Below are 24,287 nucleotides of genomic sequence, written 5' to 3' on the forward strand. Positions count from 1 at the left end.
CAAGCGACGGACTCCTGGTCGGGTAACCCGGTGGACAAAACCTTTTCTCAAGGAAACCCACACGCGCCGCGGATATTCGAGAGCCCTGGGTACTTCCAGCTGCCCGGAGGCCTGAGGTAGGTTTTTGGTGAAAGCCAGGTAAGAGGGGGAGGGTCTCAAATTTAAATGCTTTGGGGGGCGAGGCAGGTAACTTAAAAACAATTGAAGCCGTCAGGTGTAAGAGGAAATAGTGGGAACTTTGGAGAGCTGGGCAAGTGAATATTCGGACTAAAGGCATTCAGTTTCAGATTTTTAAACTACAGCTGTGCTGGCCAAGCAAAACACTCATACTGGCTGTAGTCACAGTTCGCGATCCTGCATTCGCCTCTGCTCAGTATCCGCTTCTGCCTCGTTTCTTCAGCCTGCCGCTGATCCTCAGCCTGTGCCCCAGCCACTTCAGAGGCGCGCAGAGCCAAGACCGTCCCAAACTTTGGCGCTCCTCCTGAGGGCGCAGTGTCCCTCGCAGCACTCCCAGTGTTGCTCCGCAACATCTCGGGGCGGGAGGGCAGCCACCGACTGAAACTTGGAGTGGCTCAGAACCCGTTATGGGCTACATTTTCTTTCAGAAATGGAGTGGTTGCGCCCGGAACGTTCACCCTCGGGCCACTCCGGGCCAGACGCAGTCCGGTGCAAGTGGGGAGATGGGGAGATGTAGTGGGCGTGGGAAGCACCGGGTCCACTCACAGAACCCGGCTGAGGGGCGGGGCCGGCTGCGAAGGGAAGCCCCGCCCCGCATAGCCCCGCCCCCGCGCTCTAGAGTTTCGGCTCTGGCTCCCCACCCAGCACTGAATCCCGGGACCCCGGGAGGGCCGGAGGTATACGGTTGTGTTTCGTCTGCCCGCACGGGGTATCACTTGCCCGCTACAGAAAGCCCTAAGCTGTCTGGCAGTCGGGATACCCTCTCCTGCTGGCACCCGCAGACGCCCCTGCAGCCGCGGCCGAAGCCGGGGCACCCTCGCCCTGAGAGCGTCGGAGCCCTGCGCGGCGGCGCGCATTCCACCTCCGCGCCTTGTTCGGGGAGCAGGACCAGGGAGAGAGAACCGCCGGTCGAGTTCTGGGCACTGCGCCCGGCGCGAGGTGCGGGATGGAGAGCAAGGCGCTGCTGGCCTTTGCTCTGTGGCTCTGCGTGGAGACCCGGGCTGCCTCTGTGGGTAAGGAGCCCACTCCCTAGGAGGAAAGCGGAGAGGTCGGGTACGGGCGGAGAGATAGGCATGCGGAGAGGACCTGGAGGCCGGACCTAACTGGGAGTCATAGAGCTGGAGAGGTGAAAGTGACTTCACACTGTGTTTTTTCATTTACCAAAGAGGAAACTGAAGCTCAGTGACTGGCCTAAGATTACGCAGCGAGTTGGTGGTCTCCTGAGCCCGGTTCCATTTCCGCCATTCTGGCCTCCGACAGGGCCTGGGCTGGAGCGTGTCCTGCAGAGCCGATACACCCGTGCTCTTAGGAGGCGGGAGTGGGAAAGCGCCTGTGGCTGGCAGGCAGGAGGTGCCCCCGCGGGCGGGAACAGGCGGTGAAACGTTGTCCGGCTGCGCGCACCATCCTAGCCAGGACGCGGGGAAGGAAGCCCTTAGGGGGCCGCGAGCCGGCTCGGCAGACGGCAGCGTGCGCGTAGCTCTGCCTCTGTAGGAGTCGAATCGGGAACCCGGTCTACTGTTCCCTTTTGGTTCGAACTCACATACACACCCAATGTATAAGGTGGGGTTAGGGGAGAGGGAAACTTTTTCTTCTTCCTGGTGCAGGACGCCGCTCTCCTCGCAGAGAGAAAGGGGAATTGGGCTTGGACCTGGGGCTGTGACAGCTTCCCGAACTGTCTCCAAGTAATAGTCACCTTCTCATGTAAAACAGTTTAACATCTTTCAAAGCGCTTTGGTCTTTCGGGTAAGCACAGGTCAGAAGTTCACGTTCTGAAAACTTGCTCTGAAGGTTTTGGTACCTAGATTGGGCGCCACTCGCCACTCTCCTTGTCGTCTAAAATTTCACTCTCCTTCAAGATTAGGAACACGCATGCCCTTGGTGCAATAAATTCTCTCTCTCCCCCATCCCTATTTCCTTCTCTGTTTATCTCTCTCTTTCTCATCTCTCTCTAATCTCTTTCCTGTAGCCAGTTTGTTGATTTACAGATTTCCACTCTTTGGAGGGTGAGAAAGGGGAGAGGGTGGAAAAGGAAGAAAAGGTAAAATGATTCAGGTGAAAATTCCTTATAAATTAAAGAATCACATGTCTTTTTTTTTTTAAAGACACCCACACACATGTATAGTAACAAGATCATCTGTCTATAGTTGCTGAATTTTCTGAATAACGACTTGGTTCATCCAGGCCAGCTCCACCAGGAACACTCATTTGTCCCTGACAAGACCTGTCTCTTCCCCTTTATGGTGAGAGAATGAAGCTCTGGAACTTGTGGTTTGTTCTGTATCCCACAAAGAAGTGAGTTGCTTTTAAGCCTGGGGTGTTTCATAGCACAGCAGTAGTAACCGTAATCGGGCTGCCCTGAATATAATGATGAGGTTGCCCTTTTGGAGTGTGTGACTTGCTTAATTGGATTGGGCTATAATTGATGCCATCAAATTCTAGAGACAGAGGCACTGTTGTTTTTCCTTCCTGTCTTTGAGCTGGAAGGGTAATAGTGCACAAATGAATTAATTTTGGCTATGGAATTTGAACATAGAAGAGCTTTTTATTGAGTAGCAGCGTATGTACTTCTTAGAGTTATTTCTTTAGAACTCTCTGAAGAGCAGAACTCAAACTTGTCAGTGAAAATGAATGAAGCTTATTGGAGCAAAAAGAAATTGAGTGTTGGTCTACGTATATGAATTTGAAGTTATCATTATTGATAGCCTTGTTGAATAGTTTTTTGTTGGAGACATGTCTCCAGAATAGTATGGTGTTGTTTTGGCTCCCTATGAATGGAGAACCTTTTTTTTTTTTAACATTGGAAAGTGTGTCTAGAGTGTGAGATAATCTGTGGCAGTGATTTACAGGAGAGGTTCAAGAATCTTTTATTTTTGTGGTGGGGTGAGCTTGGCTTAATTAGAGCTTAGTCTTTACTACCATTTTTTTCTCACATGAATGTGCCCAAATAATGGGTTCTTTCTCATTTGGGTCATCATAGGAATTGTATTAAGTTACTGTTTTTGACATGTTTCTCAACCTAGTGTTTCCCAGTCAAGTTTGATATCTGTGCTCATCCAAATGAATTATTTTCATTTTCCTTCTGTGACACACAATGGGGCTCCATGATTGGAAGACTTTTCTTTTGCTTTTAAACACTTTGCTTTATTGTTTGCCTACTTTGGGAGCAGTTATTTCCTTCATATTGAAAAGTGCTCTGCTGATTAACTGAGCATGACCACCCAGACCAATAGCCATCCAACAGTGGCCTGTAGACCATGTATGACCGCGTCACCTACAAATGCAGATTTGTAGGCCTAGGCATATTCTGACACGTGCTAAAGTTTAAGAACCACTGCCCCAAACCCATGGCAGTTCCAACGCCAGTTAGTTCCTGAGATTTATTGATATAAAGTAATTTCCAGTTAAAAAAATTTTTTTTAATATTGATTAACAAATCTACAGCAACCTGTTTTACACATCTGAGTGAGCGTATGAGAGCACGAGCCATTAGCTGTTCATTCTGCCTGCAGCTGTTGACGTTGGGCTCCACAGATTCAATGCTGTGCATATTTACACTGGATATTTGCTCGTACTCTATTTATTCATACTCTTTCATATTTGCTAATACTCTTTTATTTGCCCAGCAATGTCAATCCCAGTTTAGGCCTAGAGAGTCATTTGTTCTTAGTGGATGTGAGTTAAGGATCGTAAGAAGCTTGGGTGCTTACCCAGCATCAATCACTTTTTAAGGTGGTGTTTTGAAGATCTAGATATGAGTTAAGACCCTGACATGGTGGACAGTTTTTCTTTCTCTGATGCTTTATCAACACCTGGTAGTTCTTTGCATTTAGTTGGCAGAGAACTCAGTCTTCTTGCTGTAGAGTGACCCATGGCAAGGAATCTGTCCCATGGTATATTTAGGTAGACACTTTTCCTGTGTTCCAAGCTTGGTGTCAGGACAAGCTCAGCGCTTTGATCAGTAAGCTGAGATTCCCCAGTTGTAATTCATTAGCATTACCCTTTTTTAAACTTATTTTTTCTTTAATTTTATTATTTATTTACGACTGCGCTGGGTCTTCGTAGCTGTGTGAAACTTTCTCTAGTTGCGGCGAGCAGGGACTACTCTTCATTGTGGTGCACAGGCTTCTCACTGCCATGGCTTCTCTTGTTGCAGAGCATGGGCTCTAGGTGCACGGGCTTCAGTAGCTGAAGCATGTGGTCTCAGTAGTGGTGGCTCGCGGGCTCTAGAGCGGGGGCTAAGTAGTTGTGGTGCACGGGCTTAGTTGCTCCGCGGCATGAGGGATCTTCCCAGAGCAGGGATCAAACTCATGTCCCCTGCACTAGCAGGCAGATTCTTAACCACTGAACTACCAGGGAAGTCCTGCATTACCCTTTTTAAGTTCTGTTTTCTGAAGGAAAGTATATGCATGTTATATGACATGGGAACATGTTTCTTTCCTCAGTTCCTCTCATCTAGTTTTAATGTACAGTCTTTCAACCTTGGCAGTTCAGTTACCAGAGGAAGTGCACTAGAAAATTGATAAAGGAAAATGAGACAATGTCATGGACATTCCCACCCCCCTCAAAGTACATGGATGAACTATATAGAAATCTCTCTAAGTAGTATTCATTAATCAGCAATTTAGTCAAATGTGTGCATCCTATGTTTTATAAGAAATGTCAGTGGGTCCTTTCCCAGGGGAGTGAGATCATCAGATGAAGGTTCATTTGGTTTCAATGTCCCATATCCTTTTGTAAGACCTTGAAGTTGGCAATGCAGGAAAACAGGAACTCCACCCTCGCTCAATGAATTGCAGAACTGTTGTGTTGGTTTATGACCATCTGCCCATTCTTCCTGTTATGACACAGCTTGTGAACTTTTACTGGGAATGGTGAAAAGTAAATTCACAAGTTTTACACAATGAATTGCTGAAGAGGTCTTTTAAAGTATAGGGTGTGCATTGTTTATGGAAGGTGTTTCCTATTGGGTCTGAGTGGCAATTATATTCATTTATTTAATTTGTTTCTAGGTTTGTCTAGCATTTCTCTTGATCCACCCAGGCTCAGCATAAAAAAAGACATACTTACAATTATGGCTAACACAACGCTTCAAATTACTTGCAGGTAAGGATACATTTTAGATTCAGATTTCCTGTGTCAAATATCATTGTTTATTAAAGAAAAAATAATTTCCATACAGCAGAATTATAATAGAGTCTTCATAATTGTGTATAAGTAGTGAGGTTTCTAAGAGCTAATGTAATAATGAAAACATGAGGAAGGTCTTCTCTGGAAAATTCTGTACAATTTTGCTGGCATTTTTTTCCTACTACCCTCTGCCAACACACACATACACACACACACACACACACACACACACACACACACCCTAATAACCAGTATAGCACCTAGCGTATATTATGTAATACACATTCAATAAATATTGAATGAATAAATGAAATCTTTAGAGTTAAAGAAGTTTGGGGACGTATTTGTTATACTCAGAATGGCTCTTAGACATCTGTTTAGCACTTTTCAAGAACTTTATTTTATGGTAAAATTCTGACTGTAGTTGCAATTTTATATTCAGTCATTAATATTGCTGAGTGCATGTCAAGCTCTGACCTGAGGTTCTGGCATGTCTCTTTCACCAGCTAGCAAGAAGTCATGCTCTTGATTTTTGCTAGCTGGGGAAATAGGCCTCTTTGACAAGATGAGGAGGCGTCTAAATTTTGCTTTCCAGCCCCTACCTCAGGGAGAAAAGTAGAAGACTTTAGGGTTTAATGTAGTGATTATGCATGACAGAGCCAGAGGCTTCTTGGGACCGGTGTGGTTTTGGCAGAAGTGGTGGGTAGAGGTGATCTTGCCCCCTGAGAACAGTGCTGATGGTCCACAAAGAACCTTGGGGAGCTTGTTGCCATTGTTTTTGCTTGATGAATGCCAAGTGTTCAGCACAGTGACACAGATCTGTTTTAGCTTGCCGAGTGTAAAGGATACCCTAGTTGCCTTACAAGGGTAGGGCACCAATACCCAACCCTTGGGAAAAAACGTAGTAACAGGTGCTGTTTGCCTAGCTTTGCTACTTCAAGATGCATTTCTCAGCAGATTTTCCTCTTACCCACCCTTAACAACAAAGGTTATTTAAAATTCCCCAAGATTCTATATATACTCCTCTTACATCCCCAGAAAAACAATGGAGTGTGTTAAAAGTAACTTCATTAATGTAACTGCAACTTCGTGGAAATTTCAAGTTCTTTAAAGAAGGGTCAGTGATGTTACATTCTTCTTGATGTTGACTGTCTTCCTTGGGGCTTTGTAGAGAAATGCTGCAATGAAAGTAATCTGTGCTTTAATGCCATCCTTCCAAGGTCCTACGAGGCCCTTAGACAGTTGCATCCCCTCCCTTCCTAACCTCACCTCTTACTCTCCCGACTGCCCACTCTTCTCTAGCTACTCTGGCTTCCTTGCCATTCCCCGAATACTCCAGATAGGCACCCACCCCAGGGCCTTGACATTGGCTGTTCCCTCTGCCTGAAACTCTGTTCCTCCTGATATCTATATGGCCCACTTCACCAAGCCCCCTCCCTCTAGAACTCTTCACTTGTTTCTTTGCCTCTTCTAGACTTTCTTCATAGTATTTATCACCACCTTTTATACAACATATTTTACTTACTTTTTAAAAGTTTCAGCTTTATTGAAGTTTACTTACTTTTTTACTGCCTGTCTTCTCCAACTAGACTCAAGTTCCATGAAGGCAATGATTTTTATCTGATTTGTTCACTGCTGTATTCCCAGTCTTCAACAACGTTTGACACATAGCACATGCTTAATAAATATTTGTTGGTTGAATAAAATAAGTAATAGAAAACTCGGGAATTCTTATAAGTGATTTCTGAAGCTGAGACTCTGGCTTTTTGTCATTTGTCCATATAATCTGTCATTGTTGGTAGAAGGCTATGAATCTGTCTGTTGAGGAGTTTGTATAAGTTTGAGAACTAAACCTTCTATTTTCTTAGAAACAGCCTCGTAGGCATTTCACTTAAATACTTGCTTGGAATGAATTTTTCAGGGGTCAGAGGGACTTGGACTGGCTTTGGCCCAACAATCAGAGCGGCTCTGAGAAAAGAGTGGAGGTGACGGATTGCAGTGACAGTGCCTTATGTAAGATGCTCACCATTCCAAAAGTGATCGGAAATGATACTGGAGCCTACAAGTGCTTCTACCGGGACACTGACATGGCCTCCGTCGTCTATGTGTATGTTCAAGGTAAGTGGTTAAATGGAATTCACTTCCCAAGTTAATTTACCAGTTACAAAACACAATAGGTGCAAAGAAGAATCCGGACAACAAAGGCTCGCTCTAAAGGCTCTCTGCCAACAGGAATCTACAAAATTCTTCTCTCCCAAGGCTTCCTCTGAGTACAAGACTCAGTGATTTGTTCTGCAGTTTGGGCCTTGCTACATCTCTATTGCCCAATTAGTTTGGTTCTGATCTTTGTTTCTAAGGGAAATCTGTGTTCACAGTTGGCAATGGAGATTTATAAGAAGTCTTCTGATGTTTGAGAAAAAAAACCCTGAAATCCTCGAAAAGGAAGATTCAGGGGAGAATTATGGAGAGGTTTCTGTGGAGAGATAGGTTATCTGCAGCAGATTCGGAGATTTCCCCAAGAATGCACAGGGAGTCAGCCAAGTGCTCTGGAGCTTTTTTTGTTCATAGGAACTTTTCTTTTCCCACTTACACTTTATAAAAAACAATTTCCATACACTTGTGCAAATAAAGTCACTGTCTCAAAAGGCCTTTGGAGGACAGTGTTTCCTTTGCTTGTGTGGCCTGAGATCTTGGATGACACGCTCCATCTTTCTATAGTTTGCAATTTGGGATTTACACTGTGGAGGCCAACTTAACATCCATGTAGGGTAAACTCCATGTCACACGTATTTAGCATTTATAATCTGAATTATTCTTTCCTTCGTGTTTCAAAAATCTTATGCTAACTTAAGAAAACCTGACTTAACTAATGAGATATGAATCATATAACTTGGGTGGGTATAAGTCTATAGTATAATATTTTGCTTAGATATACTAAATATTTTTCTTTTCAGTAAAGATGAGCTTTTTAGACATTTTATTTGTACATTTACATACCTCTGTACATCCTAGAGAATTTGAAGCAGGTGAAGATGGCTTAGACATTTTTCCAGAAGCATCTTTTACAGAACAGGAATTTCATCAGCTTTGGGAGACACACTTGCACATCTCCATTTGCGTTTCAATAGTGCAGTATGGTCAGTGCAAGGGAAGAATGGGGACCACATCAGAATAACGTATGTCACTCCTGGATTGCACAATATTTGAGAATTACTTTTGCCCAGGGTAAGCACAGTCCAAGGTAGAATTTTGTGCTCTCCTCCCCTCTGCAGAAGTTGAAAGAGACAAGGCCCAGATCTTCGAGAATTTCTGGCTCCTTTTGATCTGGCAGTCTTGGGAGATCAGGCTTTCTCAGAAGATTGCAAGGATTTCCTGCTTTCAGGCTGTCTGGAAATACTACAAGATGAACCTCTCCCATAATATCTCGTTATTTCCTTCTCCCCAAGTCAGGAAACCTGGAGACATGTGAAAATTCATTTCATGAGTTACAGTAAATATTTTATTTTGAGAGGATGGGTGGTTGTTTGGGTTTCTTTTGTTTATTTCCTCTTTTTGGGATACTGAAATAGAATTGATTTACTGAATAGCTTTAGTCTTACGTCAAGGGGTTAATTTAGCTTCCAAAGACTTGCTCTGTAAGCAAGCTATGTAATATTTCATAGCATGCAGATGAAAGGTAGGTAATACGAAGAAGTAGCAATCCCCAGCACTGTTTATTTGTACACTGCCTGTCTCTGAGTATACCATCAAATTCTGCTTCCTGTCTAAGCCTGGCGTTCTAGGAGGTGAGTTGTCCAAGATTTTGGTCATGAAGTTTAACAGTGGAAAAGAAAACATTGAAGTATTCCCTATGGATGGTCCTTTAATATCCCCTCTGGTCCCCACCTTACTTCCTTAGTCTTCTGACCCCATTCCCTCCAGCAATGGATGGAGCCGGGAAGTGGGTCTTGGTCTCGTAAGATAATGACTATGGCATGTGGTGGCTGGATTGGCTGCCTTTCTGTGCTGTCCAGCTGGGAGGGAAATCAAACTTCTGCTGTTGCAGGGAATTAGCTGCTTTTCTCCCCTTTGGTTTAATTAACTCTTTCTTTCCTTGAACCAAACATCCTGAAGAGCTCTGAAAATGCTTGGTCAGGTGTGTTGGGGAGAGTGGCATGAACCATTATCTCTCTGAGATTTCAGGCATGGCTTCACACCCATCAACTGTATCTCTGGGAAAAGGAGTCGTTTCCCAGCAGCGTGTTAACATCATACGAACAGTGTTTGAACGGCATTAAAATCTCTTTTGTTTTTTTCTCAGTCTTTGCCATGGTGGCTTTTCAGGCTTTTGTCATTGAAGATATTAATGATTGCTGAATCTTAAACTAAATGCAATTAAACAGGAAACATAAACAATTTAACTATTCAACATTATTATATAAAGAATCTTATATCTAGTCTTCACAATCTTAAAATAGTCACGTGAAACTTTGTCTTGTAGTATTGAATTAAAAATCGTTAGTCATTTCTTTACTTTAAAGAATCTTTGGGAGCCATTAACCTATTTTCATGACAGTTACACTATTTGCCTTAAGAGAGAGAACATGAAGTTTTTAACATCAAAAAACTCCGTAGGTAAACTATACAGGTTTAACTTTAAATTTACTTTAAAACTTATGTACATGAAAGATGTATAGTGCATATGAAAATGTATATGAAAATGAAGACGTGTGCTCCCTCACTTTGAAAAAACTGTAATGATCAATCTGCTTAAATGTGGAACGTATAAAGTACACTCTACTTGTTGATCATCAGTGCAAAAGGAGCCAGTCTCATTCTGGGAGTTTTCTTCCAGATTTTTCACACATACACACCCCCCCTCCTGTAGCATAACCTTGGAGCCAGATATTTACCAGCAGACCTACCTCTGGATTCCTTTGCCTAGTGTGAAATGTCTTTCCCAATAGTTTACTTCTCTGGTTAGAGTTTATGAACCTGAAAGATGACCCACTTTTCCAGTAAATGCCATTAACTAATGGAATTACATTTTCTTCTAGATTACAGATCTCCGTTTATTGCTTCGGTCAGCGACCAACATGGAGTTGTGTACATCACTGAGAACAAAAACAAAACTGTGGTGATTCCATGTCTGGGGACCATTTCAAACCTCAATGTGTCACTTTGTGCAGTAAGTTACATCTTCTTTCTTCATTTCTTACCCTTTCATAATATTAAGCTAGTATTAAGATGGGTAGCCTGTTTATAACATTATATATATTATAAATATATATATTACACGCATTATATAACATTAAGTCAACAATGAGTTTTAAAGGAAACTTTAGGAAGGGTCAAAATGACAAGAAATAAAACCAATTTGTATTCTTAAAATAAGATGAATTCTTTAGTGTTCATGGTTTTTACTTTTGGATAGCACTTGATTAAATATTTGATATTTCTTTTTCTACCCAGAGGTATCCAGAAAAGAGGTTTGTTCCTGATGGTAACAGAATTTCCTGGGACAGCAAGAAAGGCTTCACTATTCCCAGCTACATGATCAGCTATGCTGGCATGGTCTTCTGTGAAGCAAAAATTAATGATGAAAGTTACCAGTCTATTATGTACATAGTTGTGGTTGTAGGTAAGGGGACAATTCCTTTCTGTATCATTAATGTCAGACAATAAAGATTAGTTTCTTATATTAAGATTCTGGAGGACAAGAGATATTGAGAAATATATTATTTCAAGATTTGTTGTTAAGCAATTCACTACATCCGCTCTTCTCTACCCAGTAAACCTAGTGCAACTGAGGTTTTTCTCCTTCCTTACCAAGACCAAGGATGAATAAGAGTTCTGTTATGGGAGCGTATTGTTTGGAAAATTCCATGTTCAGAGCATTGCTTGGCATCAAGTCTTTTAATTATACCTATTTTATGGAAAGTTTGGTAGCTTTCTAAAGCCGGCCGCATTGACTATTGACCTCTCAGATTTTACTGCTTTTCTGTCCACTGGGCTACAACATCTTTGAGATCCATTTAGGGCTGCTTTGTGGATCTCTGTAGACCATTTTCCTGGGAGTTAACCAAGGTTTGGGGAGGCCCTCAGGGAAAAATGATGTGACACATTTTGAAGTTGCATCATGTCTGAAAAAATGTGTGCCAAGTTATAGATTTTGGGTTCCCTCTCACTTTCTGTTTTTCCAATGTACTTGCTCCAGGGTACAAGATTTATGATGTGGTTCTGAGCCCCCCTCACGGAGTTGAGCTGTCTGTTGGAGAGAAGCTTGTCTTAAATTGTACAGCAAGAACTGAACTAAATGTGGGGATTGACTTCAACTGGGAATACCCTTCTTTGAAGGTAACACTAACGATTCAAAGCCAGACCTCCAAATACTTTGATAATAAGCTCCAACGAAGTTTGCTTGAGAGAGATAGGGACCTCTTTGGCCAGATAAAATGTAAGGGCCTTAACTTACACTAACATACACACACACACATTTTAAGAGAACTGTAGGACATACAGCACTCATGGAAAAAAAAGATGCAAAACCAAGAACTCTGTCCAGGCTGTGAAGATTAGTTTTCTTTAGGGGATTATGTCTTTCTAGGTTGCATTATTTCTCTGTTCTCCAAAGTCCTTGATCTATTTTCCTTTTAAGGGAATTTCTTTTCAAGAGGTGGCATGAGACACACTTCTCCTTAAACAGTGGTCATATTTCCTTGGGTTTCTGCAGTTTACATTGATCTCATTCCCATTATGTGAGGTTTGAAAATGCCTGATTCGGTTGATTCTATTTATTTCTCCTGAAACCAAATGTATTTGTCATCAGCATGAGGATAAAAGTTCAGAAGTATCTATTATTAGCATTAAATAGTGTTCACCAAAGGCCAAGACTTTTATGGGTATCTAGAAGATACTAGGGAATGTTATTCTGGACTTTGGAAGTTCACTAAACTCTTTTTCAGCATCAGCATAAGAAACTTGTAAACCGGGACCTAAAAACCCAGTCTGGGAGTGAGATGAAGAAGTTTTTGAGCACCTTGACTATAGATGGTGTAACCCGGAGTGACCAAGGGTGGTACACCTGTGCCGCTTCCAGTGGGCTCATGACCAAGAGGAACAGCACATTCATCAGGGTCCACGGTAAGCTAAGATTTCCTTTGGAATTATGCTCTGCCTTGAAAAGTGAGATGATTTAAATAAATTTAGGTCAGCTAGTGATTCCTATTTTGCTCGTTCAGAAGATGTTTTTGAGCTCTTGCTAGGAAGGCCATTTGACCTCGAGGTCAAGAGCATAGCTTGGGTTCAAATCCCAACTTTAAAAATGAGATGAGCTGATGTAGTAAGGGCTCACTACATATTACTTGTTGTTGCTATTATTATTATCACTATAATAAGCAGAGGGTTATTATCTAAGTTCATTTTTAAATTTTCATTTGATCGCAAGGCTGAAAGGCTTCCCTGAGTAAGCATGGGCCTTGCAATTGGGGAAACCTGTATTTAGTTACTTTCTGTGGGGCTTTGAGAAAATAACTTAATTTCCCATTTATTCTCTTTCACTCACATAAATGTCTCAGTTTAGATGATAATTTGTATGGCATCCAACTTATAGGCCTTCATAAGGGTTTGGATTTTATAATATGGGAATGCATAGAAGGGTTTTGAGCAGAGAGAGACATGCTCTGGCTTATGTTTTTATAGGATCACTATGTGGGTTATTTTAATGTGAAATACTTTAGGGAAGTAAGGGCAGAAGTAGAGAGACTAGTTAGAAGGCTAATTGCAGTCATCCAGGTGAGAGATGGTGGGTGGCTTAGACAAGGGTGGTAGAAGTGGAGGTGGTCAGAAGTGACCTGATTCTGATGTATTTTTGAAGATGGAGCCAGTAGGGTTTGCCTATCGATTCCCTGGCTGTGGGATATAAGAGAAAAAGAACGGAAGATGACCTTTGCGTTTTTAGCGTGAGCAACTGAGTGAACGGTAGTTTCCTCAACCGAGATAGGGAAGGTAGGAAGAGGAATAGGACACAGGGTTGGGTGGCTTCATTTGGAGATGCCCACTAAATATCCAAGTGGAGACTTTAATATATTAACCTAGAACCCAGGGAAGTCAGGGGCAGGAGATATAGATTTAGGAGGAATGTGTAATTGACAAGAGGAAGGTGTTGGTAAAGACAAGAGGTCCGAGGACTGAGTCCTGGGGCACATGGGAGGTATGTATAGGGTGTCATGGGAGCAGAGGAGACGTAGGGAAAGCTTCACAGAGAAGCAAATGCTTGAGTTGAGTGAGATTTGAGTGCTCGGTAGACTTGTGGAGCAGACTGGGGGAGAGAGAAAAGCTAACGCAGAGATCACAGGTGAGGGAGAACCTGGAGTGGGACCTGTAGAAGGGTGAGATGAGGACTCTGAACAGCAGTGACTCAGACCCCCAAGGTCTTTGACTCTTCACCTGAAATGAAAAACTAAACCAAATGGCCGTTTATAAGAAGTTGCCATTTATGAGAAAAATTATTTTTATTTTCTTCCAGAAAAACCTTTTGTTGCTTTCGGTAGTGGCATGGAATCTTTGGTGGAAGCCACCGTGGGAGACCGTGTCAGAGTCCCTGTGAAGTGCCTTGGTTACCCTCCTCCAGAAATAAAATGGTAACGACTGGAAATAAATGCAAAGCCTTGTTCCACGTGAAAGCAAATCCTTAGGTTGGACTCATTTCTGGGATTTGTTTTTCCCCACAGGTATAAAAATGGAAGACTCATTGAGTCCAATCACACAATTAAAGTGGGGCACGTACTGACTATTATGGAAGTGAGTGAAAAAGATACAGGAAATTACACTGTCATCCTTACCAATCCCATTTCAAAGGAGAAACAGAGCCACGTGGTATCTCTGGTTGTGAATGGTGAGTCCATTCAGTTTTCCTTCTCTTTATCTATTATAAAGAGTATGATTATGTCCTCCTGAACAGCCAGGCCACCATTCCTGTGGTGTCTCTGCCTCACTTACATCATAAGTAGCTCTGGCGAATAAAAATGATCCAGGACAGTGCGGCTGAAGTGAGGTGTGGGGCAGTATGCTCTGGACATGTTTGCTTAAGAGGCCATGCGAATGAAGCAGTTGGTGGTCAAACTCGAGCCTAAAGTAGATGGTTCAACCGATGGCTAAATGCTGTGACATAAGAGTGCCCACAGGGACAGTCATCAGGCTCCGGTTGCAGTACCTTTGAATTGTGCTCCTGGCATGCAAATGTTTAAGACTCTTCTTGAATTTTGTGGGAAGCTACTAGTTTGATTTGGGGGTTGATGTATCAGTGATGCACAGGCAGATTCCAATGCAGAAGGCTTTTGCAGGTGGACACTCTTGGCTGGTTGGAAGCGTTTTAATTTTTTTTTCAACAGGAGTCTGGGATCTGACTCTGAGGGTATAAAGGGGGAGATATTAAGTTTTTGATTTAAGAATGGTTTGAATTTTATTTTTCCAAACTGAAAGATACTTATTTACAATAAGTACTCCGGGTGGGGAGGAAAAGGACATCATGGTCAAGTAAATGTGGGAGATGCTAAGTTGATGGACATAGTATATTGCCATTCTCCAGTGGTGGGTGGGAGACATAGAGTAGCCAAGGTTTAACAAACTTATTTGACCAGAGCACCCCTCCCGCATACATCCATTAATATCTTGCTCCAAACACAGGTTGGGAAATGCCTCGCTGTTGTAATTCTTTGTGCTTTCTACTGTCATGGCAGATTAAAACTTCAGGATCTTCTCATGTGACATTAAGGTGCTTCCCTGTATATCCTGCCAAGCTCTGTATGTCTTCTGAGCTTGGCTTCGTTTCTTTGCGGGGACGTCAGCTTCGGGGAGTATTTTAAAGATAACAGGTTCCAGAAATGTGACTTAGGAGCCACTTGGGTGTAGGAGTTTGGGGAGTATAGAGAAGCTGGGAAGCTGAAAAGTAGGGTGGGGAGAAGGAAAGGAACAAGAAATAAAGATGTAAAAATGGACAGTGAATAACTCTATCTCATTCATCCAGGAAGTCACTAAATGTTTGATTCACCCTAGCATTTACCCTGCTCTATAAAACAAAGATAAAGAAAGAAGTCAAGGTTTGAAAGTATAATCTGAGGCTTTAGGTTGGTAGTGATGAGAAGATAGTTTCACATTAATGACTTTGGAGCCTAAAAAAGAAAGAGAGAAAAAAGGGAGAGAAGGAGGAAAAGACACGGAAGGAATGGAGGGAGGAAGGGAAGAAAACAAGAAAGGATGGGAGAGAGGAAGGGAGAAAGGAAGGAAGGGGAAGAAGGAGGGAGAGATGGAGAAGTAGGCATGGTGGGTGACCTTGGGCAAGTCATTTCGCTTTTTAATTTTTCCCATGTGTAAAGTGGAGGACAATAGCAGTGGCTGTGAGGATTAAATGAATTAATTGATGTAAAGCACTTAGAACAATACTCAGTACATAATACATGTACTCACTGTATTATTCACAACTCTTTTCTTCCTGGAGCCTTGTCTGATCTTGTGAAATTGGGAGGATTAGGAGAACAATCTCTGTAATGTAGATGAGAAAAAGGTGAGGCACAGGGTGGCGAGACTGGCACAAAGTCGCTCAACTTACTAGTTTATTATTATTGTTATCATGAGTATCACTAGAAGCCAGGTGTCCTGTCTCCAAATCTAGATGTTCTTTGAAAAAGCAAATGGGGACAAAAATTCTATGCTTGGAAAAACACAGGTTTTAACTGCTGAAAACTTCTACTTTCCATTCCTCAAAGCTGATTGACAATTCAAAAGCTGTCTTTCCCATCTCCAGTCCCACCCCAGATTGGTGAGAAATCTCTGATCTCTCCCGTGGACTCTTACCAGTATGGTACCTCCCAAACGCTGACGTGCACGGTCTATGCAGTTCCTCCCCCGAGTCACATCCAGTGGTACTGGCAGCTGGAAACAGAGTGTACCTACCAACCCATGTGAGTAGGGCCACATCCTTTTTTTCCTGCTCTTTTGCATTTAAAAAAATATTTATTCATTTGTTTTATTTTTAGATTCCACACGTAAGTGATATCATACAGTATTTGTTTTCGTCTGGCTTACTTAGTATGATAACCTCTAGGTCCATCCATGTTGCTGCAAATGGCATTATTTCATTCTTTATATGCCAGTGCAGTATTCCGCTCTATATATGTACCACATCTTCTTTATCTATGCCTCTGTTGATGGACATAGCCAAGCTACGATATGACACCATTCTAAGCCAAGAAGACTATCTCTAAGAAGGTTATTCCTCAAGTGGTACTCTTAATCTCCTTCTGTCTTTCTCTGTGCTTACGTCTTTAGGAGATGTCGTTCCTTGGGGTATCCCGCTTTGAGATTAGCTAGCTCTCTCTTCAGGTTGGCCCTGATGTCCATCTCTCTGAATGCAGTTTCTTTGCTCACTTTGTTAATTGCCAGTCTTTGGTTTTTCTCCGTATGCCAATCAACCGGTGAATACCACAGTCTCCTTATCTGTGAGAAGGTACATCTCAGGGGAAGTGCTGATGGATGCAAGGACCTCGGAGCCTCAGGCCCGGCTTATCAGGTCCTAACACAAGTCCAGACATCCTTAGGAAAAAAACAACAAGTCACCCACCACCACCCTAAGCAGTTCACTTCCTGTTGTTGTTTTTGAGATGGCCTCTATTAGTTTCTTCCTCAGATGCTGACCATTTCCTACACAAAGGCCACAGTCCCAGGGAGATTAAGAAGCCCAATGGCTTCTTAGTTTCCTTGCCTTCCTTTGAACTAAATTAACTTGAATTGTCTTGTCGATCCAATTTATGAATGGAGGTTTGTTCCCAGAATAGCTGCTTCCCTCCTGTATCCTGAATGAATCTACCTAGAACCTTTTCCTTCATTGCTGAGGCCTATTTTTAATTGGCGCCAAGTCTTGTAACGTGGTAGGGTGCATTGGAAGTTAGTTCTAAGAACGTAATAACCAAAGTCTGACTCCTTTCCTTGCTATTGATATGAATTAGAGAAAAATTAAGTCACGATATCATCTGTTACCTCTTTCTTATAGCCAAGCTGCCTTAACGACAAACCCACATACCTGTAAAGAATGGAGAAACGTGGAGGACTTCCAGGGGGGAAACAATATCGAAGTCAACAAAAATCAATTTGCCCTAATTGAAGGAAAAAACAAAGTGAGTTTGAAGTTCTTTAATTTGAAAATCTGTCTCTCTTTTATGGAAGGATGGAGTGAAAGGAGGGTAAAATAATATCAGTGTGTGAGGAATATGGGCGATTGATCATCAAATAAATTGGATGATAAAATACTAGCATGTTAAGTCAGTTTGAAAACACCATTAACTTTTAGAAACATCATTGACTTACTGTTACTGTATCAGAGAAAAATAAAACACATATGTCATTAACTCTGTACATGGGATGTATGGTAATTCTGATTTTATAAACATGAAAATGAGAAAAGGTATGTAATGTTGTATTAAAACACATTCTTTATTCCATGGTTTCCAAAGCTCGTTTTGTATGATGTGTGAGCTGCACCAGCATAATTATAATTGCACAGATTTGGGCGTGCATGGTCAGTGCTGGAGTCTGAATGGAGTAGGCAGGTCGCAGCAGTGGTGGGGATGCTGACTTTTAGTCTGAATGCACGTGCATAAACACAGCCTCCATTGTTTATGGCCTGGCATTTGTTTTTTTCACAGACTGTAAGTACCCTTGTTATCCAAGCAGCCAATGTATCCGCTTTGTACAAATGTGAAGCGGTGAACAAAGCTGGGAGAGGAGAGAGGGTTATCTCCTTCCACGTGACCAGTAAGTGCTCTCCAGGGGCTGGGCTGTCTGATACTCTGTTGTCCTGGCCATTCCCATGAGTGGCGTGGCTTTAGGAAGGGGAGTTGGATGGCTTATTGATGCTTTTGTTCATAAAGGAGAGTTCCTCAGGTAGCTCCTGGGCTCACGTGAAGTCAGTACATCTGACTTCACAGGAGAGGGAGCATGAGTTCACACGTGCTTTTGAAGCTCAAGTCCTGCGTGATATTTTTGTCTTTGTCATCACAGTGCAGCACAGCGCTTGGCTTAGTGAGGTTCAGTCAACGTTTATGCACTTGCTGTTGAACAGCTGACAAGGTTGGGTTTTGGGGAGGCAATTGTAATGACATTGGAGCAGTGCCTTCCCAATACTACCGACTTTGTTCATCTTAATTCTATGGCTCAGCTTTAGCTGACTGGATGGAATAAAATATTTCAGTCTGAGCTAATTCACTGTAATAAACATAGCTTTCCTGTCAGTGAGTGTTATATATTAATGAGGAATTAATTTTTTAAATCCCAAGTTATAATTATCTGCTTTGAATTGGGGGGGGGATTAAATCTTAAAAACCGTGCTTAGAGCTCAATGTGGAGATTTCATATATATCTGAGGAATTCATTTACATTTCCAAATAATGTATTTTGGCAAAATAATACATTTTGAATCTGGAATTGTCCAGTTTGGTTGTCTCCTTGTATTCCATCATCTGGGAATGCCAGAGCTTCACCTCTCTTGGTGCTTTATCGCAGACTGAAGGCAGCAAGGAAGCAATAGTGTGCTGCCCAAGTTAAATCACTGTCTTCTAAGCATGGGTTTTACATTTCAGAGGGTTTTGAAATCACTTTGCAACCCGGCACCCAGCCCACCGAGCAGGAGAGCGTGTCTCTGTGGTGCTCCGCGGACCGAACTATGTTTGAGAACCTCACGTGGTACAAACTTGGCCCACAGGCTCTGCCCATCCACGTGGGAGAGCTGCCCACACCTGTTTGCAAGAACTTGGATGCTCTTTGGAAAATGAACGCCACGATGATCTCTAATAGCACAAATGACATTTTGATCATGGAGTTGCAGAATGCATCCTTGCAGGACCAAGGAGACTACATCTGCTTTGCTCAGGACAGGAAGACCAAGAAAAGACATTGCGTGGCCAGGCAGCTTACAGTCCTAGGTAGGGAGGTAACTCTGGACCATCCAGAAGCAGTTGGGATGCCGTAAATGTAATGCTTTCAGGGGCTGTGTGAAGATTGTCCTCTAGCAGCTTATGAAGTAGACCGGTGAGCACTTATCTTGCGGAAAGTCCTCAAGTCAGAAGGAAGCTAATCGTGGTGAAGTGATGTATTAAAAAGAGAAAATAACCCCATTCTTTCCAGCCCTGATGGTGGGGTCAGTCACTACTATCTGCAAGGGATTCCCCTAAAGCAGGGAAGTTTCTGCCTCATTCTTGAGCATTCAGTTATTTAAATGGACACATATTTGTGAATGCCTACCGTGAGCTAGGAGGGTGCCGGAAGTTCATAGTGGTGGGCAGAGTGAGGACACAGACAACTGCTGGGCTGTGGGGTACAGTGAGGTCTCTGTGTCCATGAGGACAGGGGTTGTTTCTGTTTTACTCCTTGCTGAGCTCCAGGCATAGAACATGGTGGCACATACTGCGTGCTTGATAAGACATCTGCTGCCTGAAAAGTGTAGTGATGGGGTTGTTTAAGACCTGTGAGAGCCTCTGGGAGGGATGCTGCACTCAGTGCCTGTACCTCTGTGGTACAGCTCACGGTCAATGAAATGAGCATTTTAGTGCAAGAAAGCTTTGTAAGTCCCACACCAAGTCACTCTCTACACCTCCTCTAACCCCGTGCCTTGCACAAAATCCGTGCAGACACGGCTCTGTCTCTGGGGAAATCAGTCAAATTTGGGGAGTTTCTCTGTGCTATCTCCTTCCATTTTCTCCTCTCCCTAGTGTCCCTTCCTAGTTTCTAGGGTGCATGTGTTCTGTTTTTTTTTTAACTGTCGGGAAGGGGGAACTGCCCAGATAAACTAATTTATACCAAAGTTTTAGAGGAATAATATTTTCAAAGGCCTTGACATATTTTAAGAGGTATTTTCAAACAGGCACTAGGACAGATTTTGCTAGTGTTGAGACTCTGGTGTCAGAAGAAGAGATGTTTTCGAGTGAAGTCATCCCAAGGCCCTTCAAATCACACCCCATATATGATCATGGTTTTTCTGTTCATCTTGGTGACCGGTCTGGTTTCAAGCTAGTGAAAAAATTCAGAAAGAGATGTGAAGGAGGTTCCTGGCTTTGCCATGCCCAGGAAATACATGCTCACAATGAGCTGGTTTGCTCTCTAAGGACTCCCAAGTTGTTTTCCAAAAATTATTCTTGGAAATAGACTAGAGTCCATTTGCTTAAGCCCCAGCGTAGTTCACCATTGAGGTAATCTAATTTTGCTAAATGTTGAAGTGGATTCTCTCAGCAGGATTCTTTTCGATGTTCAGTTGGTTTGGACAAGATATTTCCACAGCACTTTGATGATTTGTAGGAAAGGTTAAATCTAAAGTTGTCCTGTACATTTAAATGAGTACCTATGGGCTTCATTTTTTAAAAATCTTTGACTTTCCTTAGGTTATCATTGTTTTGTCTGTGTTTTAGTGGAAATTCTGAGTTCAACTGTTTGCTTAGTTATAAGGACTGGGGTAAGTTGTTTAACCACTTTCATCTGCAAAATAAGGCTAATACTGCCCACCATAGGGTCGATAGTGAAAAACAGAAATAGGACAAATGAGTTTTGTAAAAAGTGTCAAATAAATATAAGGCATTCTTTGTTGAATTACACTAAAGTTATGTACTTTCCAAGAGAAACATGGCAGAATTCTTGTGTGTCACTGGCTAGAATTTATTTATTTATTTGGAGGGAAGTCAAGGGTGACAACTTTTATTTTGCGATGTGATTACCAGCTTGAATCACTAATATGAATGTTCAAAGAGATGCAGTGATCTGTCTGAACTGACTGACTTGTTTCATTTAACTTTACGCCACGAACAATGCTCCAGTTATCAACCTCTGTGTATTTTTGGCTTAGTAAATTAACAGTTTACTAAACGGTTTTAATAGTTTACTGATATGAAAACCACTTCAAAACTTATAACTAAATGTCCTATGATTTTTTTTGTGTGCGTGTGCATAGAGCGCATGGCACCCACAATCACAGGAAACCTGGAGAACCAGACAACAAGTATTGGTGAAACCATCGAAGTTTCCTGCACAGCGTCTGGGAATCCCCCTCCACAGATTACGTGGTTTAAAGACAATGAGACGCTTGTGGAAGATTCAGGTGAATAGAGCATGTCGGTGTCTTTTTGGCTGCAAAATCTTCCTAGAGATATTAACTAAAATCCATATTATTTCTTTCTTAAAAAAATTATTTATTTACTCATTTATTTATTTATTTTTATTAAGGTATATCGATGTACAATATTATTTAAGTTGCAGGTGGACAGCATAGTGAGTCTCAATTTTTAAAGATTATTCTCCATTTACAGTTATAAAGTATTGACTGTATCCCCTGTGCTGTACAATATATCCTTGTAGCTTATTTATTTTATACTTAGTAGTTTGTACCTCTTAATCCCCTACCCCTATCTTGCTTCCCTCTCCCCTGTCCCCTCTCCCCACTGGTCACCACTAGTTTGTTCTCTATATCTGTGAGTCTGTTTCTTTTTTGTTATATTCACTAGTTTGTTTTATTTTTTAGATTCCACATAGAAGTGTCATACAGTATAAAATCCATACGGTTTCTTGATTTGTTTTAGGTAGAACAGAAAGCAATATTACCGCCCATGGTCTGGCTCATCTCATAGACTCGGAACCCTAGTATTCAGAGCCTGCTGAATTCTTGTGGAAGCCAGGGGAGCTGAGACAGCAGTTGACCCTGTATGGCTCTTTTTAGAGTTAGATAATAGCCCAAGATAAAGGGAAACATGTACATTAAAAAGATTTTTGTCCTGAAAAACTCTCCCAGACCACATCATAAATAAAACCCATCAATTTCCCCCTCTCTCAGGCATCGTGCTACAAGATGGGAACCGGAACCTAACTATCCGCAGGGTGAGGAAGGAGGATGAAGGCCTGTACACCTGCCAGGCATGCAGTGTTCTCGGGTGTGCAAAAGTGGAGGCGTTTTTCACAGTGGAAGGTCAGTGGGAATTCATAGACCATCAGGTGGCTTTTAAAAATTAGAGAGGCCCGTGTACCACAAAAAAAAAAAAAAAAATTAGCTTGTATCTGGGCTTCCCTGGTGGCGCAGTGGTTGAGAGTCCGCCTGCCGATGCAGGGGACACGGGTTCGTGCCCCGGTCCGGGAAGGTCCCACATGCTGCGGAGCGACTGGGCCCGTGAGCCATGGCCGCTGAGCCTGAGCGTCCGGAGTCTGTGCTCCGCAACGGGAGAGGCCACGGCAGTGAGAGGCCCGCGTACCGCAAAAAAACAAAAAACAAAAAACAAATTAGCTTGTATCTTATATATACTCATATACTTTGGGCAGGAGGGTTATGGGTGGTTTTAATATTCTTTGTACTTTGTATGTTTTCTATTATAAGTATATGTTATTTTAACCAGAAAACATAATTAATGTTATTTTAATTCTGCTCTCATCACATTTCTATCCCCGCAGTTCTCACTGTGGAAAAATTCTTAGCCAGGCGGGTGGAATGTCCTCCTCTCCCTGATTCTTTCTTCATGTGAATGGCTTAATTAACTTGTTATGAAAATTATGCCTCTATATTTATTAGGTAGAAATGCTGCCTAGTCATGAAAGTCGGTGCTATCTAGATAGTCACAAAGGTTCATAGTTTTTATTGGACTAAAGGTAATTAACATTCATTTGTGAACAATAGACCATTGCTTCTCTGATATGGAAAATTTGGGTTCTTATCTAAATGTGTATGCAGGAATGATGTGAAATCTGGCATTTTCTCAGATGGGAAAGGTGGATTTGTGACAGAATATTTTATCTTCAAAAGTGTATTCCTATGTCTTTTTAAAAATAACCCATCAGGGGACAATGAAACTGTATTATGTGGATGAAGGAATGGTATGCAAGGGGAAAATAGAGGGGTGGTGATAGATAGAGTAACTGATGGATTTCTATGCACTCATCCTAATTTGTCCCTCAAAGACTAGATTTTAGCTCCTTTAGTCTGTCAAATCTGTGTTGCCAAGTATTACATCTCAATACCTTGACTTCTTTTCAAATCTATAGGCTTATTACCATTTTGTAAACTGCACTTGCAAATAAAGATTTCAAGTGACACGGTGGTTTTGTCACTTTCAAAGTGCTACATGTTTTAGGCAAAATCCTAAGGCAGACTTCCAGTTCTCTCCCATGCCTTGCCTCAGCTCTGTTAGCTGTCTGCAGCTGGTTACCAAGAGGCCTAACTAGGTAACCTTGGCACAGAGATTGTATTTACTTCTCACCAGCAGAGAATACTAAGAAAGGAAGAGGTAAATATTTAATGCTCCTGCTACTTTCCCAAATGTTCCTATGGGAATATTAATGCACCAACTTATATAGACAGTTGAATCTTTGAACTTTTTACTATGAACAAACAGACTTTTAAATCTCTATGTATAAATAGAGAATTCCTTCAGTAAGACCACCAGAGAAACAAAATCTACTTCCAAGCATACTTGGTGCTTGTCTCTCAAGTATAACTCTTATTTTGCTAACTAATTAATTACTTGTCTTTCTGTCTTCTTGAGGCTGCCTGAGCCACTCTCACAGCTTGTGGCCCAGTTTGATTCACACTGCACTCATCCAATGGGAGAGCCTAAGTGATAATTGCTTCCTTATCACCACTGTGCTAATCACTCTTGGTTGAAAGCCTCCTCTGGGCTTAATTTTCCCCACTCAGAGCTGTCCTCTGGAGTCCTGAACATCTGCAGCTTTCCTTGCTGACCTCCAGCTTTTTCTCTTCTCTTTCCTTTCCTGAGTATGTTTAAACTCATACTACCAGGCCACGCCTGAGGCACTCACCTCAGCTCTTTCACTTTCCTCACTGAGGCTCCTGCCACACAAGGATGGGGTAGTGAAATGTTAGCCAGTGTTGGACAGACCTTGTTTAACTCTTGACCATTCCATCAACTTTCTGTGTGCCTTTGATGAAGTAGCTTAACCTCTGTGAGCTTGCTTCTCCATCTGAA

General features: G+C 42.2%; 1 protein-coding gene across 1 annotated transcript in view; it reads left to right on the plus strand.

Annotated features, from left to right (window-relative positions):
• Nucleotides 1–823: 823 nt before the first annotated feature.
• Nucleotides 824–24,287, plus strand: part of KDR (kinase insert domain receptor) — a 44,444-nt gene continuing 20,980 nt past the window's right edge. Inside the window, exons 1-15 of the mRNA XM_029234914.1 lie at nt 824–1,190; nt 5,187–5,280; nt 7,226–7,422; nt 10,341–10,471; nt 10,756–10,924; nt 11,501–11,640; nt 12,249–12,426; nt 13,811–13,925; nt 14,016–14,179; nt 16,088–16,244; nt 17,333–17,456; nt 17,985–18,093; nt 18,918–19,259; nt 21,275–21,421; nt 22,151–22,282. Of these exons, the coding sequence (XP_029090747.1) occupies nt 1,124–1,190; nt 5,187–5,280; nt 7,226–7,422; nt 10,341–10,471; nt 10,756–10,924; nt 11,501–11,640; nt 12,249–12,426; nt 13,811–13,925; nt 14,016–14,179; nt 16,088–16,244; nt 17,333–17,456; nt 17,985–18,093; nt 18,918–19,259; nt 21,275–21,421; nt 22,151–22,282 (2,266 nt within the window). The 5' untranslated portion in view covers nt 824–1,123. The remainder of the gene's footprint in view (nt 1,191–5,186; nt 5,281–7,225; nt 7,423–10,340; nt 10,472–10,755; nt 10,925–11,500; nt 11,641–12,248; nt 12,427–13,810; nt 13,926–14,015; nt 14,180–16,087; nt 16,245–17,332; nt 17,457–17,984; nt 18,094–18,917; nt 19,260–21,274; nt 21,422–22,150; nt 22,283–24,287) is intronic.

Source organism: Monodon monoceros, unplaced genomic scaffold (assembly GCF_005190385.1).
Source record: "Monodon monoceros isolate NGI ecotype Baffin Bay Population unplaced genomic scaffold, NGI_Narwhal_1 Super_Scaffold_20, whole genome shotgun sequence".
In the NCBI taxonomy this organism is placed as follows: domain Eukaryota; kingdom Metazoa; phylum Chordata; class Mammalia; order Artiodactyla; family Monodontidae; genus Monodon; species Monodon monoceros.